General features: G+C 53.5%; 1 protein-coding gene across 1 annotated transcript; it reads left to right on the plus strand.

Moving 5' to 3' along the window:
- The first annotated feature begins 5,641 nt into the window (after nucleotides 1-5,641).
- LOC116270841 (zinc finger and BTB domain-containing protein 46) lies at nucleotides 5,642-23,851 on the plus strand. The gene is made up of 2 exons (XM_031656943.1): nucleotides 5,642-8,070; nucleotides 22,892-23,851. Exons 1-2 carry the CDS (start codon nucleotides 7,134-7,136, stop codon nucleotides 23,257-23,259), a joined length of 1,305 nt encoding a protein of 434 aa, XP_031512803.1. The 5' UTR covers nucleotides 5,642-7,133; the 3' UTR covers nucleotides 23,260-23,851.
- Nucleotides 23,852-23,935: the final 84 nt, after the last annotated feature.

Genomic DNA, 23,935 nt, shown 5'->3' on the forward strand with positions numbered 1-23,935 from the left:
TTAAAAAAAAAAAAAAAATTAGCTGAGTTTGGTGGTGTGCACCTGTGGTCCCAGCTACTCAGGAGGCTGAGGTGGGAGAATTGCTTGAGCCTGGGAGGTGGTGGAGGCTGCAGTGAGCCCCGATCATGCCACTGCACTCCAGCCTGGGTGACTGAGTGACACCTTGTCCGAAAACAAAACAGTTTCACCAAAATAATTATGTAGAACAGTTCTTAGAGTAGCTGAGTTAAACTTGGTCAGGACAGATGGCTGTGGCCACCTCTGTCTTCCTCGGAGCACTCCTGGCCACTGGCAGTTTGATTCTAGAGCCAAGGGTATCTTGCTTCCACTTTAAAATGGTGATTTACCTATTAATTACTTTTTTTTTAGACAGACTCTAGCTCTGTTGCCCAGGCTGGAGATCATTGGCGCCATCTCGGCTCACTGCACCCTCTGCCTCCCAGGCTCAAGTGATTCTCCCACCTCAGCCTCCTTAGGAGCTGGGACCACAGGTGCGCACCACCACGCCCAGCAAAAAAAATTTTTTTTTTTGAGACAGAGTCTCACTCTGTCGCCCCGGCTGGAGTGCAGTGGCACGATCTCGGCTCACTACAACCTCCGCTTCCCAGGCTCAAGCGATTCTCCTGCCTCAGCCTCCTGAGTAGCTGGGATTACAGGTGCCTGCCATCACGCCCAACTAATATTTGCATTTTTAGTAGAGACGGGGTTTCACCATGTTGGCCAGGCTGGTCTCAAACTCCTGACCTCAGGTAATCCACCCACCTCGGCCTCCCAAAGTGCTGAGATTGCATGTGTGAGCCACCGCGCCCAGCCAATGCCCAGCTAATTTTTGTACTTTTTGTAAAGACTGGGTTTTACCATGTTGCCCAGGCTGGACTTGAACCCCTGACCTCAAGTGATCCGCCTGCATTAGCCTCCCAAATTGTTGGGATTATAGGCCTGAGCCACTGTGCCTGGCCTGTTAGATTACATTTTAAGCAAAATTTTATTTTATTTTCCTTTTTTTTTTTTTTTTTTTTTATTATTGAGACTCACTCTTGTTGCCCAGGCTGGAGTGCAATGGTAAGATCTCGGCTCACTGCAACCTCCACCTCCCGAGCAGCTGGGATTACAGGCGCCTGCCACCATGTCCTGCTAATGTTTGTATTTTAGTAGAGATGGGATTTCACCATGTTGGCCAGGCTGGTCTCGAACTCCTGACCTCAGGTGATCCACCCGCCTCGGCCTCCCAAAGTGCCAGGATGGCAGGTGTGAGCCACCACACTGGGCCTTAAGCAAAATTTTAAATGAAAGATTTAAATGGAGCCTAATGGAAATGCAGGTTTCAAGTCAGAGGCAAAACAGAGAGATCAAGGGTGAATGTGGTAAAACAGTGTGAGTTGATGTTTGAGAGGGTCCTTCATGCCGGCTGAGTTGTTTGGAATTCGACCCAGGGACGGGGGCCCTGGGGGAGGAGCCAGAGGCCTGGGATGCCGCGTGCCAGGCGCTGCCAGCAGGGGGCACCCAAAGCGTCCCGCCCTCCCCGTCTCATGTCTCATGCCACCGCCTGAATCACACCTGCTGTTTTACATTTTTATTAGAACAAACAGCCTTCCCAGCAAAGCTCCTTAGGGACGCAGGGAAAAATAACCCCACTCTGTGCCCTAAATTAATACTTTGAACACACAGTGCAGCAAATGGAGTGTGTTCATCGCGGTCTTCAGATTTCCTGGCTCTGCGTCCTGCGACACGGGATCTATCCAGGCTGTGACCAGGGCACATTCGTCCTCACATGAGAGGCTGGAGTGAGTGGGAAGTGTGTGTCCTCAACAGCAGTGCGCCTGTTCAGTCCTCAGAGGCGCTCATGACGGACACTCGTCACCTTCTGGAGTCTGTTGGAGAGAGGATTTGGGATGGGCACCGCCACTTCCAAGATGGCCCTGGAGGCTGGGAAGGTCCCTCTTCCTCCGCTCCAGCTGACCCAGGGAGGAGGAGGCTAGAAGCCACGTTTGGCGGAGCCTGTTTGCCGGTGGTCGTTCTGCTGGAGACAGGCGCATGACCTTGTTCCCTGGACCCCAGGGAGGGTTGGCAGACCTCGTGCCAGCACAGGATGGCACGATGGGTGGGAGCACCCAGGCTTTGGAGCTGGAAGCACAGGTTTGCTGTTGAATCTCTCCTGGCTGTGCTGGTTTTGAGGCCCTCAGTTCCTTAGCGTGCACTGTGGAGAACATCTCTCCCTCCTGGTGGCTGTTGGGGTTTGAAATGGCCCCCAAAAGCACAGCGTGCTGGTGCATTGCCTGCCTGGCAGGACAGGCCCCAGGCAGCCCCCCTCACTGCCTGCACAATGTAACTGTGGGCAGCGTCCTGTGCACCTGGGGCGGAGCCTGCACGGTGTAACTGCCCAGCATCACTGCCCAGCAGCCTGTGCACCTGGGGCGGAGCCTGCACAATGTAACTGTGGGCAGCGGCCTGTGCACCTGGGGCAGAGCCTGCACAGTGTAACTGCCCAGCGGCCTGTGTACCTGGTTATCCGTGGTTGGGGCGGAGCCATGCGTGGCTTTGTGCCCCTAGCACCTGCACGGTGATGCGGCTTGTGAGTCCGGAGCTTCAGGTTGTTGTGGTCACCAGAGTGGTTATACTGATGCCCGTTTCATAAGCGATTCTCTTTGAAGGGAAGGATCTTGAGATTTGTGACGTATAAGTAAAGCAAATACCAAGAAGCCTCAGAAAAAACTGAGGTGGCCTTTGTAGGAGACAGCAGAGGCGGCGTCCCTCTGAGGGTCTAGGGTAGCTGTTGGGCAGCCTGACATCAGTGCAGCTACAGACGCCCCTTGGACCCTGCAGCCCACAGCACCCACTCTTTGGAGACTTGACACCTGTGCCCCAGTGTGGATCGGGAGCTCCTCTCTGAAGGGGCACCTCACACATGGGGGTTGCCACACGGGGACCTGAGATGTACCAAATGCCTGTGAGCCTGTGCAGCAGCCACAGCTGTGCCCTGTGAACAGGGGTGTGTCCCGTGAGTGCACCTGTCTGCCCACAGCTGTGCCCTGTGAACAGGGGTGTGTCCCGTGAGTGCACCTGTCTGCCCACAGCTGTGCCCTGTGAACAGGGGTGTGTCTTGTGGCCAGGTGTGTCCATTAGATGGTAGACTCCTCCAGGCCGGGGCAGATGCGTCCCACACAGAATACAGGTTGCGAGCTCGAGGCCCTGAGTGGCCCCGGGTGCTTCTGTTTTGGGGTTTGCAGCTGCTCTTCTACTACAGTGGGGTTGACATGGCCCCACGAGCAGATTTCTGATGCTGAGGGATTATCAAATTTGAAATGTAAATTCAAGTATTCTCCCAGAATTTCCCTGTTCTGGACTTAGAGAGATTATGTGTATTCTTAATACTTCCGTAGCCGACTCATCTCTTTTGAAGATGATCGATTTTGTCAGGGTGTGGTGGTTCACGCCTGTAATTCCAGTGCTTTGGGAAGCGGAGGTAGGAAGATCGCTTGAGCCCAAGAGTTTGAGACCAGCCTGGGCAACACAGCAAGACTCCTGTCACTACAAGAAATGAAAAAGTTGGCTGGGCGCGGTGGCTCAAGCCTGTAATCCCAGCACTTTGGGAGGCCGAGACGGGTGGATCACGAGGTCAGGAGATCGAGACCATCCTGGCTAACACGGTGAAACCCCGTCTCTACTAAAAAAATACAAAAAACTAGCCGGGCGAGGTGGCGCCTGTAGTCCCAGCTACTCGGGAGGCTGAGGCAGGAGAATGGCGTAAACCCGGGAGGCAGAGCTTGCAGTGAGCTGAGATCCAGCCACAGCACTCGAGCCTGGGTGACAGAGCAAAGACTCCCTCTCAAAAAAAAAAAAAAAAAAGAAATGAAAAAGTTAGCCAGGCATCGGGGTGTGTGCCTGTGGTCCCAGCTCCTCGGGTGGCTGAAGCAAGAGGATTGCTGGAGCCCAGGAGTTGGAGGCTGCCGTGAGCTGAGATCGTGCCACTGCAAAAGATTGTTACTTTTTTCCTTTTAGTGAACAGATAACTTTTTTCCCAAATGAAAATTTTATTGTTTTTTTAACTATAAAATCTCTGAGTATATAACTGATTTTAAGCTGCTCTGATTGAATAATAATGCATTTCAGAACTTTTGATTTAAGTTGAACTTATGTAGAAGTGTGAACGTTGTGCAGCAGCCGCTGCTTCTATAAAATCTCTGGCATTTTTTTTTCTTTTCATTGTTCTCCTTAGTTCTTACAGGCTCTGTTTTCCTGATGAATGAAGAGACATTTTATTTATGTAGGAAATTAAATATGATCGTTCAGCTTCCTAGCCTGAATACAGGGTGCCTGGAGCTTTTGATGGTTCCCATCACGTGGCCCAGAGCCAGGTGTCACTTGTGGACCCCCCAGCTTCGGGACTGAATGGTTGTTTTCCTGGGTTTGAAGTGTGTTTTGGTCACTTGCCCGATGCCTAGTTAATCCGGGTGAAGCTGCGCCTGGTGGGGCACCTGCTGCCCTGCTCTCCCCAAACCCCTGGGCCTGCCCCGCCCTCCTGGGGCTCCGACATGCCCTCCGGTCGAGAACCACCTGGCGGCCTCAGCACATGACCTCCTCCCCACAGCCTTCTCCGAACGTTTTGTCTGCCCCTTGTTCTGCTGCTTGCACCCACACGCGTTTGCCTCCGGCCCTCAAGCCCGGGGCCAGTGTGGGGCAGGATGGGCCCTTTGTTCTCTGCCGGTGTTGAGGCAGCTGGAGTCAGGCGGGGGCCTGGTCTTGGTGTCACGGGGGCTGGAGACCCTGCCTGTAATGGTCAGCGGTCACTGCCGTAACAGCCCTCGTGCCCAGTGGGGAGGAAGCGAAGGGGAGGCTGGGCCTGGTCTTCTGCAGCGCATCTCCCAGCAGGCAACACCGGCTGTGGGGGCCTGGGGACCCTGCACCATCCAAGGAGGGGATGGCCCAGGACCCTGAAGGCAGAGCTTTCTACCTCATCTTCCCAGCCTGTGAAATGGGAGAATAATTACTTTCCTCAGGACATTTTAGGCTGGGCACAGTGGCTCACACCTGTAATCCCAGCACTGTGAGAGGCTGAGGCGGGTGGATCATCTGAGGTCAGGAGTTTGAGACCAGCCTGGCCAAAATGGTGAAACCCCCTCTCTCCTAAAATTACAAAAAAATCAGCCAGGCGTGGTGGCAGGTGCCTGTAATCCCAGCTATTCGGGAGACTGAGGGAGGAGAACCGCTTGAGTCCGGGAGGCAGAGGTTGCTGTGAGCCGAGATAAAACCACTGTACTCCAGCCTGGGTGACAGAGCGAGACTCTGTCTCAAAACAAAACAAAAAAGGTATTTTAAGGATTATTTCTGATGATGTTTGAAAATACTCTGTTGGCCAGGCGCAGTGGCTCAAGCCTGTAATCCCAGCACTTTGGGGGGCCAAGGTGGGTGGATCATGAGGTCAGGAGATCGAGACCATCCTGGCTAACAGGGTGAAACCCCGCCTCTACTAAGAAATACAAAAAATCAGTCGGGCATGGTGGTGGCGCCTGTAGTCCCAGCTACTTGGGAGACTGAGGTGGGAGAATCACGTGAACCTGGGAGGTTGAGGTTGCAGTGAGCCAAGATCGTGCCACTGCACTCCAGCCTGGGCAACAGAGTGAGACTCCATCTCAAAATAAATAATAATAATAAAAAGAAAATGAAAAGATTCTGTCATGACCAAGGGAAGGTTGTAACAAGTCGGAGCATAGGAGCGCGTGATACAAAACTGCCGATCCTCCGGCTCCGGCCCGGTCCCCCATGAGGGCTGCGTGTGGGGGCTCCTTGCAGAAAGGACATGGAATATTCCAGCGTTTGCTTAGTTTTCTCCTATTAAACACATTTAGCGTTTCAGGTGAGTCCTGCTTGACTCATCAGCTGGAAAATGGAGTTTGTAACAGGAGAGACCCAACCACTGTTTCCTTCCCAGGCAGGGCTGTGGGGTGAGCGTGTCTCCTTATGATTCGTCTGTAAGTTCTAGCCCCCTAGGACCTCATAATGTGACCTTATTGGAAACAGGGTCACTGTGGATGTGATTAATTAAGACGAGGCCATGGGGCTGGACCCTACTCCCGGACAAGCAGCGTCCTTGTGAAAGGGCGACATTTGGACACAGACATGCACCCCAGGAGAAGCCGTGTTGAGATGGAGGCAGAGCTTGTGCGATGCGTCCTCAGAATGCTGGCTCGGGGAGGGGCTGGAACAGGCACCCCCAGCTCGGCTGACATCCTGATTCTGGACCTGAGAATAAGTTTCTGTTGTTTAAACCTCCTAGGCGAGGGCCCCTTGTTAGAGTGGCCCCAGCAGACGAGAAGAGGCTGAGGACTCACATCCCTGAGTCTAAGGAGAGACAGGAGAGACTGTGGGGCAGGGTGCACCCGATTCAGAAACGATTCCGCGTCTCCCGTAACTCTGTGAGGCAGGGCTGTCTTCTGATGAGGGGTGCCCAGAGACCGTAGTCATGTCTCAGACGTCCGGGGTGCTGGCATCCTCAAGGCCTGAGCTCCCTCTAGCCCTGTCCCGGTGCTGGGCAGCGACCCAGCCCTAAGCCAGGAAGCCTCCCTCTTCCGGAATATGTGAGCTGGTTTGAGCTCAGAGTTTTGGAAACTTTCAGGACTAAGGCTATGAATGCTTTAAATCCTTATTCTGTGGGGTTTTTGTGTAGGAAGTTTTATTCTTTTTTCTTAAGAATGTTTCTTCAAGCGTGAGGGATGGCCACAGTGTGGGCCATTTAACCAGCTTCTTAGTTTGGGTAAGAGTTGCTTCAGCCATGGCTGGGTGTTTTCATCATTTCTGGGATATGTGAGTTGCTGTGTGTGGGATTCTGTTCAGAATCCCATTAGCCTCCAGCACGGAAACGCATGGCAGACGTCCTACCCTGGACGCACTGGTGCCCTCCGGCGTTTGCTGCCCTGTTTCAGGCAGAGACACAGGCCCCCTGCTGCACACCTGTGGGTGGGCTCTCCGGTGGGTCCTTCTCCCACTGGCCATGCTCTGTGCCGCATGGCCCTCCTCCCGCCCCCCGCCCGGCGTCTCCCGGGCTGCCTCTCATGGCCTCTGCCTGTGCTGAGCTTGGGTAACTCTTGTTCTTACCTCCACAGAGTCTGTAAAAGAGGCGACACCAGGGCTTCCAAATGAACAACCGAAAGGAAGATATGGAAATCGCGTCCCACTACCGGCACCTGCTGCGGGAGCTCAACGAGCAGAGGCAGCACGGTGTCCTGTGCGACGTCTGTGTGGTTGTGGAGGGCAAGGTCTTCAAGGCACACAAGAACGTCCTGCTGGGCAGCAGCCGTTACTTCAAGACACTCTACTGCCAGGTGCAGAAGACGTCGGAGCAGGCCACGGTCACGCACCTGGACATCGTCACGGCCCAGGGCTTCAAGGCCATCATCGACTTCATGTACTCCGCACACCTGGCGCTCACCAGCAGGAATGTCATCGAGGTGATGTCAGCCGCCAGCTTCCTGCAGATGACGGACATCGTGCAAGCGTGCCACGACTTCATCAAGGCTGCACTGGACATCAGCATCAAGTCAGACGCCTCAGACGAGCTTGCGGAGTTTGAGATCGGTGCCTCGTCCAGCAGCAGCACGGAAGCTCTCATCTCGGCCGTGATGGCCGGGAGGAGCATCTCCCCATGGCTGGCACGGCGAACGAGTCCTGCCAATTCTTCCGGAGACTCGGCCATCGCCAGCTGTCACGACGGAGGGAGCAGCTACGGCAAAGAGGATCAGGAGCCCAAGGCCGACGGCCCCGATGACGTTTCTTCGCAGTCTCTGTGGCCCGGAGACGTGGGCTATGGGCCTCTGCGCATCAAGGAAGAACAGGTTTCACCGTCTCAGTACGGAGGGAGTGAGCTGCCTTCTGCCAAGGATGGGGCAGTGCAGAACTCCTTCTCGGAGCAGAGTGCTGGCGATGCCTGGCAGCCCACGGGCCGAAGGAAGAATCGGAAAAACAAAGAGACCGTCCGGCACATCACACAGCAGGTGGAAGATGACAGCCGGGCCGGCTCCCCGGTGCCGTCCTTCCTGCCGACGTCGGGGTGGCCGTTCAGCAGCCGAGACTCAAGTAAGCCTTTCGCTTGTTACAGGGGCTCAGCTGTCCCCGTGTGTCCAGGCCTCACGGCTGTGCGCTGTGGCGATGCAGTGACACATGTCCAGGCTCACATTGGTGGCTTCCTAGGGTCACTTCCTTTTACAGGAAATTGTTGTGACCACAGGGAATGCAGCCAATGCATCTCAAAGGCCAGGACATCGCCAGGGTCCTCGGAGACCCTGTGTATCTGTCCTCATCAGCGTGGCCCTGGTGTCACCCACACACAGGGGCTGCCTGGGCTGGGCTCCTCCGAAGCCAAAGGGATGTGAGCCGGGGGGTGGGTGATACCAGGAGGGGACCCCTCAGCCCTGGTGAGGGTGTGGCCTGCAGGGTCTGCTTCCCCTGGCCTGTGGGACCCTTCCGTGAGCCCTAACTGGGGTAATTCAACTGGCCGCTTGCCAGGGGTGGCCTTCAGCTCCAGGCTTTTCATCCCGAGACTTCTGCCTTTGGTCACTGTTGGTGTAGTGAATGTTGAATGGAAACACTATATGAATGTACTTTGTCCTTCGTGCCTTAGCTTTGTCCTTGACCTGGGGACCTGAGATGTTACAGCCACGAAACAGCCTTTCCCGGCAAGTGGATTTTGTATTTGCTAACACTTGTGGGTTCTGCCTGTTTAAGCCAACAGACTGGGTTTATTTCCTTGGTTTTCTTTTCTTTTCTCTTTTCTTTTTTTTTTTTTGGAGACAGTCTCACCCTGTTGCCCAGGCTGGAGTGCAGTGGTGTGATCTCAGCTCCCTGCAACCTCTGTCTCCTAGATTCAGGTGATTCTCCTGCCACAGCCTCTGAGTAGGTGGGATTACAGGCATGTGCCATCACGCCTGGCTAGGCTAATTTTTGTATTTTCAGTAGAGACGGGTTTTCACCATATTGGTCAGGCTGATCTCGAACTCCTGACCTCAGGTGATCCGCCCCCTCCATGGCCTCCCAAAGTGCTGGGATTACAGGCATGAGCCACCGTGCCTGGCTGATGTTTTTTTCTTACACTGCATGATACAGGGTCTCCCCTTGGGTCCTGCCTATTACCTACTGCAAAGGGGCTCTGAGCTTAGCTTTGTTGGAGCTGGATGTCACCACCTGAATGGCTGTCCCTTATGTGTCTTCCAGATTTGTAAATAATATATTAAATGTTTGCTGAATACTGGCCACTATTCCTGGTGCTGGGCATGTAATATTAATAATAATTGTGGGGATTTAGCCTCTGCTCTTTTCCCCAGGCTGTGGCCCAAGTCAAGGAAAGGTGTTTGGAGTTGGGTGTGGTGTTGTGCCTGTAGTTCGGCTACTCCAAAGGCTGGGGCAGGAGGATGGCTTGAGCCCAGGAGGTCCAGGCTGCAGTGAGCCGTGATCATGCCGCTACCCTCCAGCCTGGGCGACAGAGCCAGACCTTGTCTCTTTTTTTTTTTTTTGAGATGGGGTCTTGCTCATCGCCCACGCTGGAGTGCAGTGGTGCGATCTCGGCTCACTGCAAGCTCTGCCTCCCGGGTTCACGCCATTCTCCTGTCTCACCCTCCTGAGTAGCTGGGACTACAGGCGCCCGCCACCACTCCCGGCTAATTTTTTGTATTTTTAGCAGAGATTGGGTTTCACTGTGTTAGCTAGGATGGTCTCGATCTCCTGACCTCGTGATCTGCCCGCCTTGGCCTCCCAAAGTGCTGGGATTACAGGTGTGAGCCACCGCGCCCGGCCCAGACCCTGTCTCTTAATTTAAAAACAGGAGGAATGGAGGCATCCTAGCAGGTGCTGCCCGTGGAGAGGCTCCTCCAGGATGAAGCCGAGAAATGAACGTGGGAGGGCGTGAGTGGACAAAGGACGAAAGACAGCAAGCCGCAGGGTGGGAGGCCCTGAAAAATGTCTCAGATGCTGAGAGTGTGGGTGGCGCGGTGGGAGACGCTGCCTGCTCCCCTGGCTGGAGGGCTTCCTGGGCAGGGTGAATGTGGCCCCTTCTCCTGACCCTGGTTCCTCTCTGTCACTGAGAGATCGCCAAGAGCTGGTAGTGAAGGCAGCTCGACATACGTTAACTTTTATCATTGTGGTAGAATATACACAGTGTAAACCTTACCATTTTAACCATTTTCAAATGTACATTTCACTGGCATTAAGTGAAGTCATGCGTTGCTTGATGACAGGGATAGGTTCCAAGAAATGCATCGTTAGGCGATTCTGTTGCTCTGGGAGCGCCATGGGGCGCCCGTCACAGAACTAGAAAGTGCAGCCAGTTACAGACCCAGCACCAACCTGCCAGAGTGTTAGTTACCGTGCTGAGCACTGCAGGCAGTTGTGACACCATGGGAAGTGTTTGTGTGTCTAAACATAGAAAGGGTGCTGTAAAAATAGGGTATAAAAGATAACGGCGTGCCTGGGTAGGGCACCTGCCATGCACGGAGCTTGCTGGACTGCAAGTTGCCCTGGGTGAGCGAGTGGTGAGTGAACATGAAGGCTGAGAACAGGACTGTGCACTGCTGCAGACTTTATAAACACCTGGCGTGTCGTACCCTAAACCGAGTTTTCTACGTTGCGCTAGGACATTGCGACGGCTATGACGTCACCAGGTGACAGGAATTTCCTGGCTGCCTTCTAATCTACGGGACCATGGTGGTTATCTGTGGTCTGTCCCTGACCGAAATGCCTCTCTGTGGCGCATGAAATTGTGCATCATGACTTTTCCATCATCCCAGAGGGAAACTGTATCCGTCATAGCGTACCTTTCTCTTGCCTCTATGCCTCTACCCCACCTGCGAGTAAATGCTGTTCTGCTTTGACACAATGTAGCTTTTATTCATTCTCATCTCAGTTGTTGCTGTGTGTCCTGCACTGAGCTATGAGAACCCAGGATGTTCAGTGAAAGTTGGTGGCCATGTGCAGTAGCTCAGGCCCGAAATCCCTTTTGGAGGCACTTTGGGAGGCCGAGGCAGGCGGATCCCTTGAGGCTGGGAGTTTGGGACTATCCTGGGCAGAGTGGTGAAATCCCATCTCTAATACAAAAGTTATCTGAGGCCAGGCGCGGTGGCTCAAGCCTGTAATCCCAGCACTTTGGGAGGCCGAGGTGGTGGATCACAAGGTCAGGAGATCGAGACCATCCTGGTTAACATGGTGAAAGCTCATCTCTACTAAATATACAAAAATTAGCTGGGCGTGGTGGCGGATGCCTGTAGTCCCTACTGCTCAGGAAGCTGAGGCAGGAGAATCGCCTGAACCAGGGAGTCAGAGATTGCAGTGAGCCGAGATCGCACCACTGCACTCCAGCCTAGGTAACAGAGTGAGACCCTGTCTCCAAAAAAAAAGAAAAAAAAAAAAACAACCCAAACAAACAAAAAACACAGCAGTTGGTTTAACTCAGCCCGAGGCTGAGTTGTGCTCCATCGTGAGGCTGTCCTGGGTACTGCAGGATGTTAGCAGCAGCCCTGGCCTCCACCCACAGATGCCAGGAGCACCTGCCTTTGGGTTCCCCGTTGGTACAACCGAAAATGTCTCCAGACATCACCATTTGGGAAAGTCATTTCTCTCTGTGCTGCGTACATGTGGAGCGTGTACAGGCAGCAGGCCAGGGCCAGTGGCCTTTCCATCTGCTCGTGACTGTTTATAATCTTCCACTAACTCCAACTAAAACCGGGGAGGCAGTGGTCCCTGGCAAGAGACCCGGCTTTGGGGGGCGTATTCTGATGTTTACAGATGCGCTGCAGGGTCCGTCGTCAGCACAGTGAGGCCCCTCCCACTGGTCCCAGGCCACCTCGCTGTGCGTGTGCTTAAGTCGCTGGCAGGTGCCCGTGCTGGAGGCCTTTATGTTATAAGAGTCGATCCAGGCGCTGAGAAATAGTGCACTCCTTAAGCCTGTGGGCTGAATGCTTTAAATGCAGTTGTCGAGCAGAAGGTGTTTTTAGAATCCAACAAGTGATTTTGGCTGTGTACTTTTGTTAGAGTCTTAAATCCCTTGGGTTTCCAAGGCAACTGTGAAACTCTTCCATTCGATTATTCCGAGTTGCTAAGATGAGGACACAAGGCTGTGAGCTGTGCGAGGATGGAGGATGTTTCTGCCCACGCCGTGGCGGCCAGTGACTCCCTGAGCTGCGTCCTCCGCGCGAGCCCTCAGGCTGGGATTTGGAAGCTTGGGGTTTGGAGGTAGATCATGATCCCGTGGAGGTCAGTTGGTTTCCATTAAAGATTTATTCTATCTTAGAGAAGAGGATGTTTAATTCTCATCCCATTTATAGAAGCAAATGCCCTTTTTTAAAAATTTTTTTATTTTTGAGACACAGCTTCACTGTCACCCAGGCTGGAGTGTGGTGGTGCAATCTCGACTCACTGCAGCCTCCGCCTCCCGGGTTCAAGCGATTCTCCTGCCTCAGCCTCCAAGTAGCTGGGATTACAGGCTCCCACGACCACGCCCAGCTAATTTTTGTATTTTTAGTAGAGACGGGGTTTCACCATGTTGGCCAGACTTGTCTTGAACTCCTGACCTCAGGCGCTCCGCCTGCCTCAGCCTCCCAAAGTGTTGGGATTACAGGCGTGAGCCACCGTGCCTGGCCACAAAGTCCCTTTTCTTTCTTTCTTTCTTTCTTTTTTTTTTTGAGTCTCGCTCTGTTACCAGGCTGGAGTGCAGTGGTGCAATCTCAGCTCACTGCAACCTCCGCCTCCCGGGTTCACACCATTCTCCTGCCTCAGTCTCCTGAGTAGCTGGGACTACAGGCGTTCGCCACCATGCCCAGCTACTTTTTGTATTTTTAGTAGAGACGGGGTTTTACCATGTTGGCCGGGATGGTCTCGATCTCTTGACCCTTGTGATCCACCTGCCTCGGCCTCCCAAAGTGCTGGGATTATAGGCGTGAGTCACTGCGCCTGGCCACAAAGTCCCTTTTCTAAGAACATACGTCAAGTGGTCACCATGGATCATTCGATGTCGATGCCCCAACCCCTCTGTGCATCATCCTGGCTCCTGGTGACCCTGGGGCCTGTTTGTTTTTAAGAGTGATTTTCTAGGCAGGGAGGACAAATGCATTCTAACTTAACAGCTTCCAAGAAACAGTATGCCTTGAAATTTATTTCTCAGTTACAGCAGTTCACTTCTATGAGAGCTTGTGGGAAATAGCATTAAAATGTGCAGATTCATGTGTGCAGGCAGGCCCATGCCTCCCCAGGCCCTGGCGTCTCCTTCTCATCTGCTGAGGGAGCGCAGTAAGGACCTGAGAGGTGACTGGTGAGGCCTTGACAAAGTGGATGTGTAGCTACTGCATGAGAAGATGGTAAAGGAACAGCCCAGGTGCCCCAACTAAATGGCCCCACACATGCCTAAGTGGTGCTGCCACAGTAAAATCTGTGTGTTTTGTAAAGTAAGCGTGAACTTGAACCCTGGTGAGGCGGGAGCTTGACATGTTGGGATTTTTAAGCGTACATTAGAACTGCAGGAGCTCCAGATGGGGGACGATGGCCTCCCGGGTAGGCAGTGCTGCCTGCAAGCCTCCTGTCTGCTCCGGGAGGGGACTGAGGGTCCTAGCTCTCAGGGTAGGGATCTTCGAGCTGTGTCTTGGACCAGGCCGGCCTGCCTCCGGTGAGGCAAGTTTCTCTTCCTTGTGCTGACAGCAGCTCGTCGCAGCCCCCAGGGCTCCTTGCTGGGGAAAAAGCAAGAACTGCTGAGCAGAGGGGGCCACGGCTCTGTCCCCTTCTGTGTTCCCCCCTTCTGTCCACGAAGGTTGGGGAGGAGGACCCCCCACTGTCTCAGCCGTCCCGATCACAGGATGGCAGGGAGTTACCTCTGAGGTTACATCCATGCGGGGACTCCCATCCTGAGTGTATGTGGCATCTCGGCCCTCCTGGCGCCCGGCAGAACGTGCGGTGCCCCCACCCGGCCTCCAGAACACCTTTCACAGTCCGTTTCAGTAGCACGGCAGATCTGATGGTTCTGTTGAAGCAAATTTCCTGCACTTGAGATGGTCTTTTTATTTTTTGGATGGAAGGGTTTCAACCAAAAGATGGCGTCATGTGCTTTGGTCAGTAGTGGGGTGGGAAGGACCCCGATCCTACAGATCCCACGGCCGTTCGGGTGGGGTGGGAAGGGTGTCCGTGTCCACACCCCGATCCCACAGATCCCACAGCAGCTCGGGAGGTGCTGGGCTTGATCTGGCTCCACGCTATGATCCCACAGATCCCACAGCCGCTCGCTCGGGAGATGCTGGGCTTGGTCCTGCTCCACACCCCGATCCCACAGCCGCTCGGGAGATGCTGGGCTTGGCTTGTTTTCATCCACTCCCCTGTTCAGTCCTGTCCTGGGAAGCTTGAGAACTCAGCTGCACCTTCTCTAGATGTTTTTGCTTTCAGGTATGAGCAGAATTACCTGCAATCAGCTCTGACCACATTACAGTCTGTTAGGGGAGCAGCTGGTGACTAGGACAGAGACAATAACACCCTTCACAGCACCATGGCTGTTTTTTGTTTTCGTTTTATTTTTTAAAAATTTCTGCTCTCGGCACTGGACAGAGTATTTTTTGTTTTTGTTTTGAGACGGAGTCTCGCTCTGTTGCCAGGCTCAAGTGCAGCGGCGCCATATTGGCTCACTGCAACCTCTGCCTCCCAGGTTCAAGCGATTCTCCCACCTCAGCCTCCCGAGTAGCTGGGATTACAGGCACTCACCACCATGCCCGGCTAATATTTTGTATTTTTAGTAGAGACAAGGTTTCGCCACGTTGGCCAGGCTGGTCTCAATCTTGTGAACTTGTGAACCCCAGCTTCCCAAAGTGCTGGGATTACAGGCATGAGCCACTGCACCCGGCCGTGTTTTTTTGGTTTTTTAAAGACAGGGTCTCACTCTCTTGCTCAGGCTGGAGTGCAGTGGTACGATCTCGGCTCACGGCAGCCTTGACCTCCTGGGCTCAGGTGGTCCTCCCACCTCAGCCTCATGAGTAGCTGGGACTGTGGGCGTGCGCCACCATGCCTGGCTGATTTTTAAAAATGTTTTTTGTAGAGATGTAGATCTCACTGTGTTTCCCAGGCCAGTCTCAAACTCCTGGCCTGGGCCTCCCATGGTGCTGGGATCCCAGGTGTGAGCCACTGCCTGGCTCACACTGAACTTTTAACGCAGCCACTCCGGCAGGGTGTCCTTGCGTCTCTGCCTTTGCTCCTTGTCCTGGTGGGGAGGGACTCACAGCTGAGGCCGGCAGCAACGCTGCTCCTCCCCATGGGCGTGGCGCGTGGGGCGTGGGGCGTGGCTGCAGCCTGTCCCCTTATCGTCCAGATGTGGGTGTTTGGGTGTCGGGCTCAGGGCTGAGGCTCTCCTGCAGGTGTCTTTTTAGCTCATGGGTGTGTGTGCTTTTGGCAAGCACCTGGGGGCGTTTTTAGGTTACGAGGTGCGCTGGCTCTTGTAATAAATTACCAGACTTAGTGTCAGAGCAATGCAGGTTTTGTCTCACGGTTTTCTGAAGTCCAAAGCAGCTGGCAGGGCTGGATCCCCTGGAGCTCAGGGGAGTCTGTAGGCCTCTTCCAGCTTCTGGAAGCCACAGCATCCTTGGCTCATGGCCCCACATCATTCCTGCCCCTTCCCATCCTCACTTCTGTCACCCCCCTGCCTCCTTCTCTTCTGACAGGGACCCTGGCGGGTCTGTTGAGGGCCCACATGGCTCATCCAGGACTCATCGTCGTGAGATCCTGAACTGAATCAGGTCTGCAGAGTCCCTTCTGCCACAAGGTGGTAAAGCCACAGCTCGGGGGTTGCAGCCTGGGCGTCTCTGCTGGGGCCTCATGGGCTCACCACTGGGGGTTTGCATACGGTAGCTGGGGATTTTGATGAAAATCGCCTCTTTTCTGTTTTTTTTTGTTTTTTGTTTTTGAGTGTCTCGCTCTGTCGCCCAGGCTGGAGTGCAGTGGCGTGATCTCGGCTCACTGCAAGCTCCGCCTCCCGGGTTCACGCCATTCTCCTGCCTCAGCCTCCCAAGTAGCTGGGACTACAGGCGCCTGCTACCACGCCTGGCTAATTTTTCATACTTTTAGTAGAGACAGTGTTTCACCATGTTATTCAGACTGGTTTCTAACTCCTGACCTCAGGTGGTCCACCCGCCTTGGCCTCCCAAAGTGCTGGGATTACAGGCGTGAACCACCAGGCCGGGCCCTTTTTTCTATTTTTTTGAGGTGTGATATATTACATACACTAAACTACACAGATTTCAGGTGTACAGTTTGGATAGTTTCTTGTTTTTACTCGTAACACTGTATTGGGAAAATATTCACGCTCAGAGAAAAGTTGAAAAAATGAAATGGTGAAGATGCCTGCTGCCTAGATCCCCCAGTTAACATTTCCCTGTGTTTGCTTTGTTATATATTTGTCCATCTAATCACTAAAAACTCTTCTTATTTTTCAGTGCATTTCATTGCAGGCCGAGGCGTCAGGATACTTCATCCCAAAACACGTCAGCGCTCCACACCTTTCCATTTCTCAGTTAAATTCTCTACACTCTGACGGGTGCCAATCGCAAGTGCATCTTTTCGTTTTCTTTTTTTTTTTTTAGAGACAGGGACTCGCATTCCTGGGCTGTGATGATCCTCCCGCCTCAGTTTCCCGAGCAGCTGGGAGTGTAGGTCGGTACCACAGAGCCTAACTTCAAATGTACTTTTTGAGAAGTTGTGGTTTTTAAATTTGAGACAGGGTGATACCCAGGCTGGAGTGCAGTGGTGCGATCTCAGCTCACGGCAGCCTCAACCTCCTTGGCTCAAGTGATCCTTCTACCTCAGCCTCCTGAGTAGCTGTGACTACAGGTGCACAGCACCACGCCTGGCTAATTTTTGTATTTTTTGTAGAGATGGGGTTTCACTGTGTTGCCCAGGTTGGTCTTGAACTCCTGGACTCAAGTGACCCAGCCGCCTTGGCCTCCCACAGTGCTGGGGATTACAGGCGTGAACCACCGTCTCCAGCCCGAGAAGTTTTGATAAATGCATGTACCCAAACCCTCCAAGGTGCAGCATATTCTCCCAGGGCCTCTGTCAGGCCTCCAGCTGGCTTTTGGGTGAGGCTCCTTTCTTGCATCAGTGTATTTGGGCCTACCCATGCTGCTGCATCTGTCTGCACTTCTTACCTTTTTCATTGTGGCAGCTGGATCACCTGAGGTCAGGAGTTCGAGACCAGCCTGACCAACATGGTGAAACCCTGTCTTTACCTTTTTCACTGTGGTGAGACTGTCTGTAAAAACAAAAACAAAAACAAACACAAACAGCGTTAACCATTATGGTTCAATTTGGTTCAATTCTGAGACGACTCTTCATGGTTTTTTGTTTGTTTGTTTTGAGATGGAGTCTCTCACTCTTGTTGCCCAGGCTGGAGTGCAATGGTACGACGACAGCTCACTGCAGCCTCCACCTTCCGGGTTCAAGCGATTCTCCTGCCTCAGCCTCCCGAGTACCTGGGATTACAGTCACCCAGAACCACACCTGGCTGATTTTTTTGTATTTTTAGTAGAGACGGGGTTTTACCATGTTGGCTGGGCTGGTCTCGAACTCCTGATCTCAGGTGATCCGCCCACCTCGGCCTCCTGAAGTGCTAGGATGACAGACGTGAGCCACCACGCCCAGCTTCTCTGGGTTTTTTTTGAGACGGAGTCTCGCCTGCCGCCCAGGCTGGAGTGCAGTGGCCGGATCTCAGCTCACTGCCAGCTCAGCCCGGGTTCACGCCATTCTCCTGCCTCAGCCTCCCGGAGTAGCTGGGACCACAGGCCACCTCACCACTAGTTTTGTATTTTTAGTAGAGACGGGTTTCACCGTGTTAGCCAGGATGGTGGTCTCGACCTTCTGACCTCGTGATCCGCCCGTCTCGGCCTCCCAAAGTGCTGGGATTACAGGCTTGAGCCACCGCGGCCGGCCTCTCTGTGGTCTTTAATTTGCATTTCTTTGATGGCTGATGATGCCATTCATAGATCTTTTTTCGTAAAGTGTCTGTCCGGGTCTTTCTGCCATGTTTCGATTGGGCTGTCCTCATGGCGTCAGGGAGGCTCGGCCGAAAGCAGTGTCGTGGCTCATCAAGGGTCATGAGCATCGGGCGCCTGCTCTGCATCTGGGTCCCTGCTTTGGGGAAGTGTCTGTTCAGATCTTCTGCCCGTCTTTTATTACCCAGTGGTGGGAGTTCCTAGGTGTTCTTGTTCCAAGTCCTTCATCAAGTATGTGCTTTGCAAATATTTTCTCTTGGCCTTTGGCTCCTTTTTTCTTTCTTTCTTTCTTTTTTTTTTGAGGCAGAGTCTTGCTCTGTCGCCCAGGCTGGAGTGCAGTGGCATGATCTTGGCTCACTGCAAACTCCACCTCCCGGGTTCAAGCAATTCTCCTGCCTCAGCTCGAAAGTAGCTGGGATTACAGGTGCCCACCAATCGACCCAGCTAATCTTTGTAATTTTTTTTTTTTTAGTAGACATGGAGTTTTGCCATGTTGGTCAGGCTGGTCTTGAACTCCTGACCTCATGATCCACCTGCCTCAACCTCCCAAAGTGCTGGGATTACAGGCGTGAGACACCGCGCCCAGCCAAAACCCAACTTTTAGCATGGGAGAGTTCTTTCTGCTTATCCTGATTTCTTTTTTTTTTTTTTTTTTTTTTTTTTGAGACGGAGTCTCGCTGGGCTGTTGCCCAGGCTGGAGTGCGGTGGCTGATTCGCTCACTGCAAGCCTGCCTCGGTTCACGCCATTCTCCTGCCTCAGCCCCTGAGTAGCTGGGACTACAGGCGCTCACCACCGCCACCGCTAATTTTTGTATTTTTTAGTAGACGGGTTTCACTGTGGTCTCGGATCTCCTGGATCTTTGTGTGATCCGCCCGCCTCGGCCTCCCAAAGTGCTGGGATTACAGGCGTGAGCCACCGCGCCCGGCCGCTTATCCTGATTTCTTTTATGTGCTTTTCACCTTAATTTGTTACAATAATTTATATTTAAAATTTGGCTTTAAAATTGGGTGATTTTGGCCGGGCGCGGTGGCTCATGCCTGTAATCCCAGCACTTTGGGAGTCTGAGGCGGGCGAATCACCTGAGGTTGGGAGTTTGAGACCAGCCTGACGAATGTAGTGAAACCCCGTCTCTGTTAAAAATACAAAAAATTAGCCGGGCGTGTTGGCGAGTGCCTGTAATCCCAGCACTTTGGGAGGCCGAGGCAGGCCCATCACAAGGTCAGGAGGTCGAGACCATCCTGGCTGACACGGTGAAACCCCGTCTCTACTAAAAATACAGAAAGAGGCTGGGCGCGGTGGCTCAAGCTTGTAATCCCAGCACTTTGGGAGGCCGAGACAGGTGGATCATGAGGTCAGGAGATCGAGACCATCCTGGGTAACACGGTGAAACCCCGTCTCTACTAAAAAATACAAAAAACTAGCCGGGCGAGTTGGCGGGCGCCTGTAGTCCCAGCTACTCGGGAGGCTGAGGCAGGAGAATAGCGTGAACACGGGAGGTGGAGCTTGCAGTGAGCTGAGATCCGGCCACTGCACTCCAGCCTGGGCGACAGAGCGAGACTCCCTCTCAAAAAAAAAAAAAAAAAAAAGAAATTAGCCCGGTGTAGTGGTGGGCGCCTGTAGTACCAGCTACTGGGGAGGCTGAGGCAGGAGAATGGCGTGAACCTGGGAGGCGGAGGTTGCAGTGAGCCGAGATCGCGCCACTGCACTCCAGCCTGGGCGACAAGAGCAAAACTCTGTCTCAAAATCAATAAATAAAATAAAATAAAATAAAATAAAATTGGGTGATTTTTATTTGAAGCCTCTTATGAGCTGAATGTGCACCCCCCACACTCGTGTGTCGGAGCCCCAGCCCCTGTGTGGCTGCGTGTGGGGAGGGCCTTGGAGGAAGTGATAAGGTGGTCACAGCCAGGCCCTGATCCCTGAACACGCTCGTGAGAATATCGCACCCACCACCCACTCTGCTCCCAGACTCCAGGGAGGGGCCCCGAGGGCTCACCTGCCACCGTCTGCAGGTCAGGAGGGGCCTCACCAGACACCAGGTCTGCTGGGACCTTGACCCTCGGACTTCCCAGTCTCCAGAGTGTGAGGAAACTAATTTTCGTTGTTGAGCCGCCCTGCCTGTGGTGTTCTGTCATGGCAACCCAAGCTAAGACAAAGCCTTAACGTGAGTTTGGATATAACCTGTACATTTAGTTCTAGAAATGCACAATTCATATGATGTATCATTGAGGGATTTGCAAAAAAATATAAAAAGGAGTCTAGTTTGGAAAAATAGAGTAGAGTCTGGAAAAATATCCTTTAAAGGCCTCCAGAAGAAGTCATAGGTAGCTCGACGGTCCGAATGTCACCATCCCCGGAGACTCCCACCCGCTCCTGCCAGGCTGGACTCACCCCGTGTGCTGCCTGAGTGGGGGCCCTGTGCACCTGCCATGCCCAGCTCTCAGCTGCTGGACCTCACAGCACCACCCTGAGTGGCATCTGTGAGCGACGTGTACGTGTTTGTTCCAGGGGTGTTTGCAGACGTCACCTCTGCCCCTGCTCCAAGTTCCCCCTGCCTCATGCCCCTGTGTTTCTGTGGTTCTGATCCCGATTCCTGTCAGGGACCACGGTGGAAAATCCATTCTCTTGCTGTGGGAAAATATCTGCAAGTCATCATTGCTCAGCATGTTCTGGGGAGTTTTGAGGCCCTACATACAGCCCCGCAGGAGGGAGGCTCCTCCATGAAGCCCTGGCTGGCCGGAGCTGACGCTCGGAGGAATATGTTGAATCCGTGACTCAAGTCATCACCTGTTGTTGTTGTTGTGGTTGTTAAGTAGAAGCTTTGTTGAGAGATGATTCACGCACCATTCACCCGTTTAAAGTTTGCAGTTCAGGGGTTTTTGGTATATTCACAGTGTCGTGCAGGGATCAGCACAATCCATTTAGAACATTTTCCTCAGCTCAAAGGGAAACCCTGCCTCACTTAGCCCTCACCTGAGACCCCTCCCCAGCCCCTTTTTGCAGCCATAAATCTACTTTGTGTCTCTCTTGATTTGCCTGTTCTGGATATTTAATGGAAATGAAATGGTGTGTGGCCTTCTGTGTCTGGCTTTGTTCACTCAGCAGTTTTCAAGGCTCCTCTGTGTGGTTCTGTCTGGCTTCGTCCGATGTGCATGTTTTCAAGGCTCCTCTGTGTAGTGGCCTGTGTCTGTTTTTCAAGCCTTTTCATGGCCACATAATATTCCACTGTGGGAATGGACCGTGTTATGTTTATCCATTCATTCATCGATGGACTTGTCAACTGTTCCACCTTTTGCCTGTTATGAATAAAGTGCTAGGTGCGTCCTGTACAAGGTTTTCTGTGGGCTTTTGTGTCTTCATTTCTCGTGGGTATCCGCATGCCTACACGTGGAACTGCTGGGCCACGTGGTGATTCCTGTACGTGACGTTGTGAGGACCTGCCGACCTGCTCCCCAGGAAGGGTACTGTGTCACACTCTTACCAGCAAGGTTCCAGGGTTCTAATTTCTTCCCATCCTTGCCAATATTATCTGACCTTTTTTTTTTTTTTTTTGAGATAGGGTCTTACTCTGTCTCCCAAGCTGGAGCACGGTGGCTAGATCACAGCACATCACAGTCTCAACCTCCCAGGCTCGAGTGTTCCTCCCACCTCTCAGCCTCCTGAGTAGCTGGCACCACAGGCACGAGCCACCACACTCAGCCAATTTTGTTTTAATTTAATTTTTTGTCCTGCTGTGTTGCCCGGGCTGGTCTTGAACGCCTGTTCTCAAGAGATCTTGCCATCTTAGCCTCCCAAAATATTGGGACTACAGGCGTGAGCCACGGTGTCTGGCCTTTTATTATTTCCAGCCATCCCAGTGGGTGTGTGATGGAATCGTGGCGTGTGGTGGAATCGTGGCGTGTAGTGGAATCGTGGTGTGTGGTAGACTCGTGTTGTGTTTTGCATTTCCCTAGTGATGAGTGATGTTGAGCATCTCTTCATGTGCATCTTGGCCATTTATACGTCGTCTTTGGACAAATGTCTAGTAAGATTTTTTGTCCATTTTTATATTAACAGTATTAATCTTTTTATTATCAGATATATAGGTTGCAAATTTTTTTTTTTTTTTTTGGAGACAGAATCTTGTTCTGTTGCCCAGGCTGGAGTGCAGTGGCATGATCTGAGCTCATTGCAACCTCCGCCTCCTGGGTTCAAGCGATTCTCCTGCTTCAACCTACTGAGTAGCTGGGATTACAGGCATGCACCACCACGCCTGTCTAATTTTTGTATTTTTAGTAGAGGGGTTTCACCAAGTTGGTCTCAAACTCCCGACCTCAGGTGATCTGCCCGCCTCGGCCTCCCACAGTGCTGGGATTACAGGCGTGAGCCGCCGCACTCGGCCTGAAGCGCAGACATTTTAATTTTGATGAGTCCAACTTATTTTGTTGCTTGTGCTTTTGGTTTTGTATTTAAGAACCTATTGCCAAATCTGAGATCATGCAGATTTTCTTCTAAGAATTTTATAGATTTAGTTCTAACGTCATTGATCCATTTTGAGCCTCTCCTTGTCTTTGAGAGATGGAAATACTGCCGCCCCAGAAGCCTCTGACTCTCAGGCCCTCAGCCCTGGAACCGGGCCTGGAAACAGGTCTGCAGCCCCTCATCCAGGGAGGGCAACTCCCGTTGTTCTGAGTTGAGCCATCCTCCACCACCGCCATGGGGCCTGGGTGGGCATGAAAGGCCGGGCTCGGCGGAGGCTGTTGCATTGCTGGGGCAGGTGCCCGGCCCCCAGGGTGGGCTGGGCTCGATGCTGCTCTGTAGCTCAGGCTACATTTACGTCGTAAATTTGTCGCTTGTCCCACTTGGAGAGTCTGGGAACGACCCATGTGTCTTCTGACGTGTGTCCCTCTGTCCCCAGATGCGGACCTGTCCGTCACCGAAGCCAGCAGCTCTGACAGCCGAGGAGAGAGGGCCGAGCTCTATGCACAGGTGGAGGAGGGTCTCCTGGGAGGAGAAGCCAGCTATCTGGGCCCTCCCCTCACCCCGGAGAAGGACGACGCCCTGCACCAGGCCACCGCGGTGGCCAACCTGCGCGCCGCACTCATGAGTAAGAACAGCCTGCTGTCGCTCAAGGCCGACGTGCTGGGGGATGACGGTTCCCTGCTGTTCGAGTACCTGCCCAGAGGGGCCCACTCGCTGTCCCGTAAGTGCAGGCCCTGGGGGCCGCTTGGCTTTGGTGTGGTTTCGAAGGCTGAGAGTTGCAGGTCCTGGGCCAGGATGAGATGAGGCTGAGGGTCTGTCCCTGCGGCTCGGCCGCCTGCTGGCCTCCCTGTTCCGGGAGGTGGTGGGGCGGCGTCGCAGCCAGGACGGGCCTCTGGGGTCCACGGGGAGCTGGCTCTAGAGTGAGGAGGGAATGGACGCGGCTGTGAGGGCGGCGCGGCGGGCGGGGAGTAGCCGAGCGCTCGCCGGAATGTGTCTCACCCGAGTCGCTGGGCCGAATGGGGGAGCCCGCCCGGGTTGCGCAGGCTCGCGCGGGGGCCGGGGGTCTTTGTGCTCCGGAGACGGGCTCAGGCGCCCCCTGCCGGCCGCTCTGTGCTGAGGCTCGTTTCACGCACGGGAAATGGGGACGGCGATTGCACTTGGGGCCTCCCCTTGTGGTGCCTTCGCTGGGTAATGCTGGTGGCGTGTGACTTTTAAAGATGCGTCGGGTGTTGTGTTTAAAACGTAAACGTCCCCTGCCGAATCCAACCGACGACGCCGCTGCTGAGATGTGGCCAGAGGTTCAGTCCCTGCTGCGTGCGGGGCTCGCCCCGGACTGACTGACTTCCTGACAAGACGGGGGCGCTCGGCTTTAAGAGTTTAAAAAAAAAAAAAAAAAGCAAAGGGGCCGGGCGCGGTGGCTCACGCCTGTAATCCCAGCACTTTGGGAGGCCGAGACGGGCGGATCACGAGGTCAGGAGAT

The sequence above is a fragment of the Papio anubis genome, chromosome 16 (assembly GCF_008728515.1).
Source record: "Papio anubis isolate 15944 chromosome 16, Panubis1.0, whole genome shotgun sequence".
Lineage (NCBI taxonomy): Eukaryota > Metazoa > Chordata > Mammalia > Primates > Cercopithecidae > Papio > Papio anubis.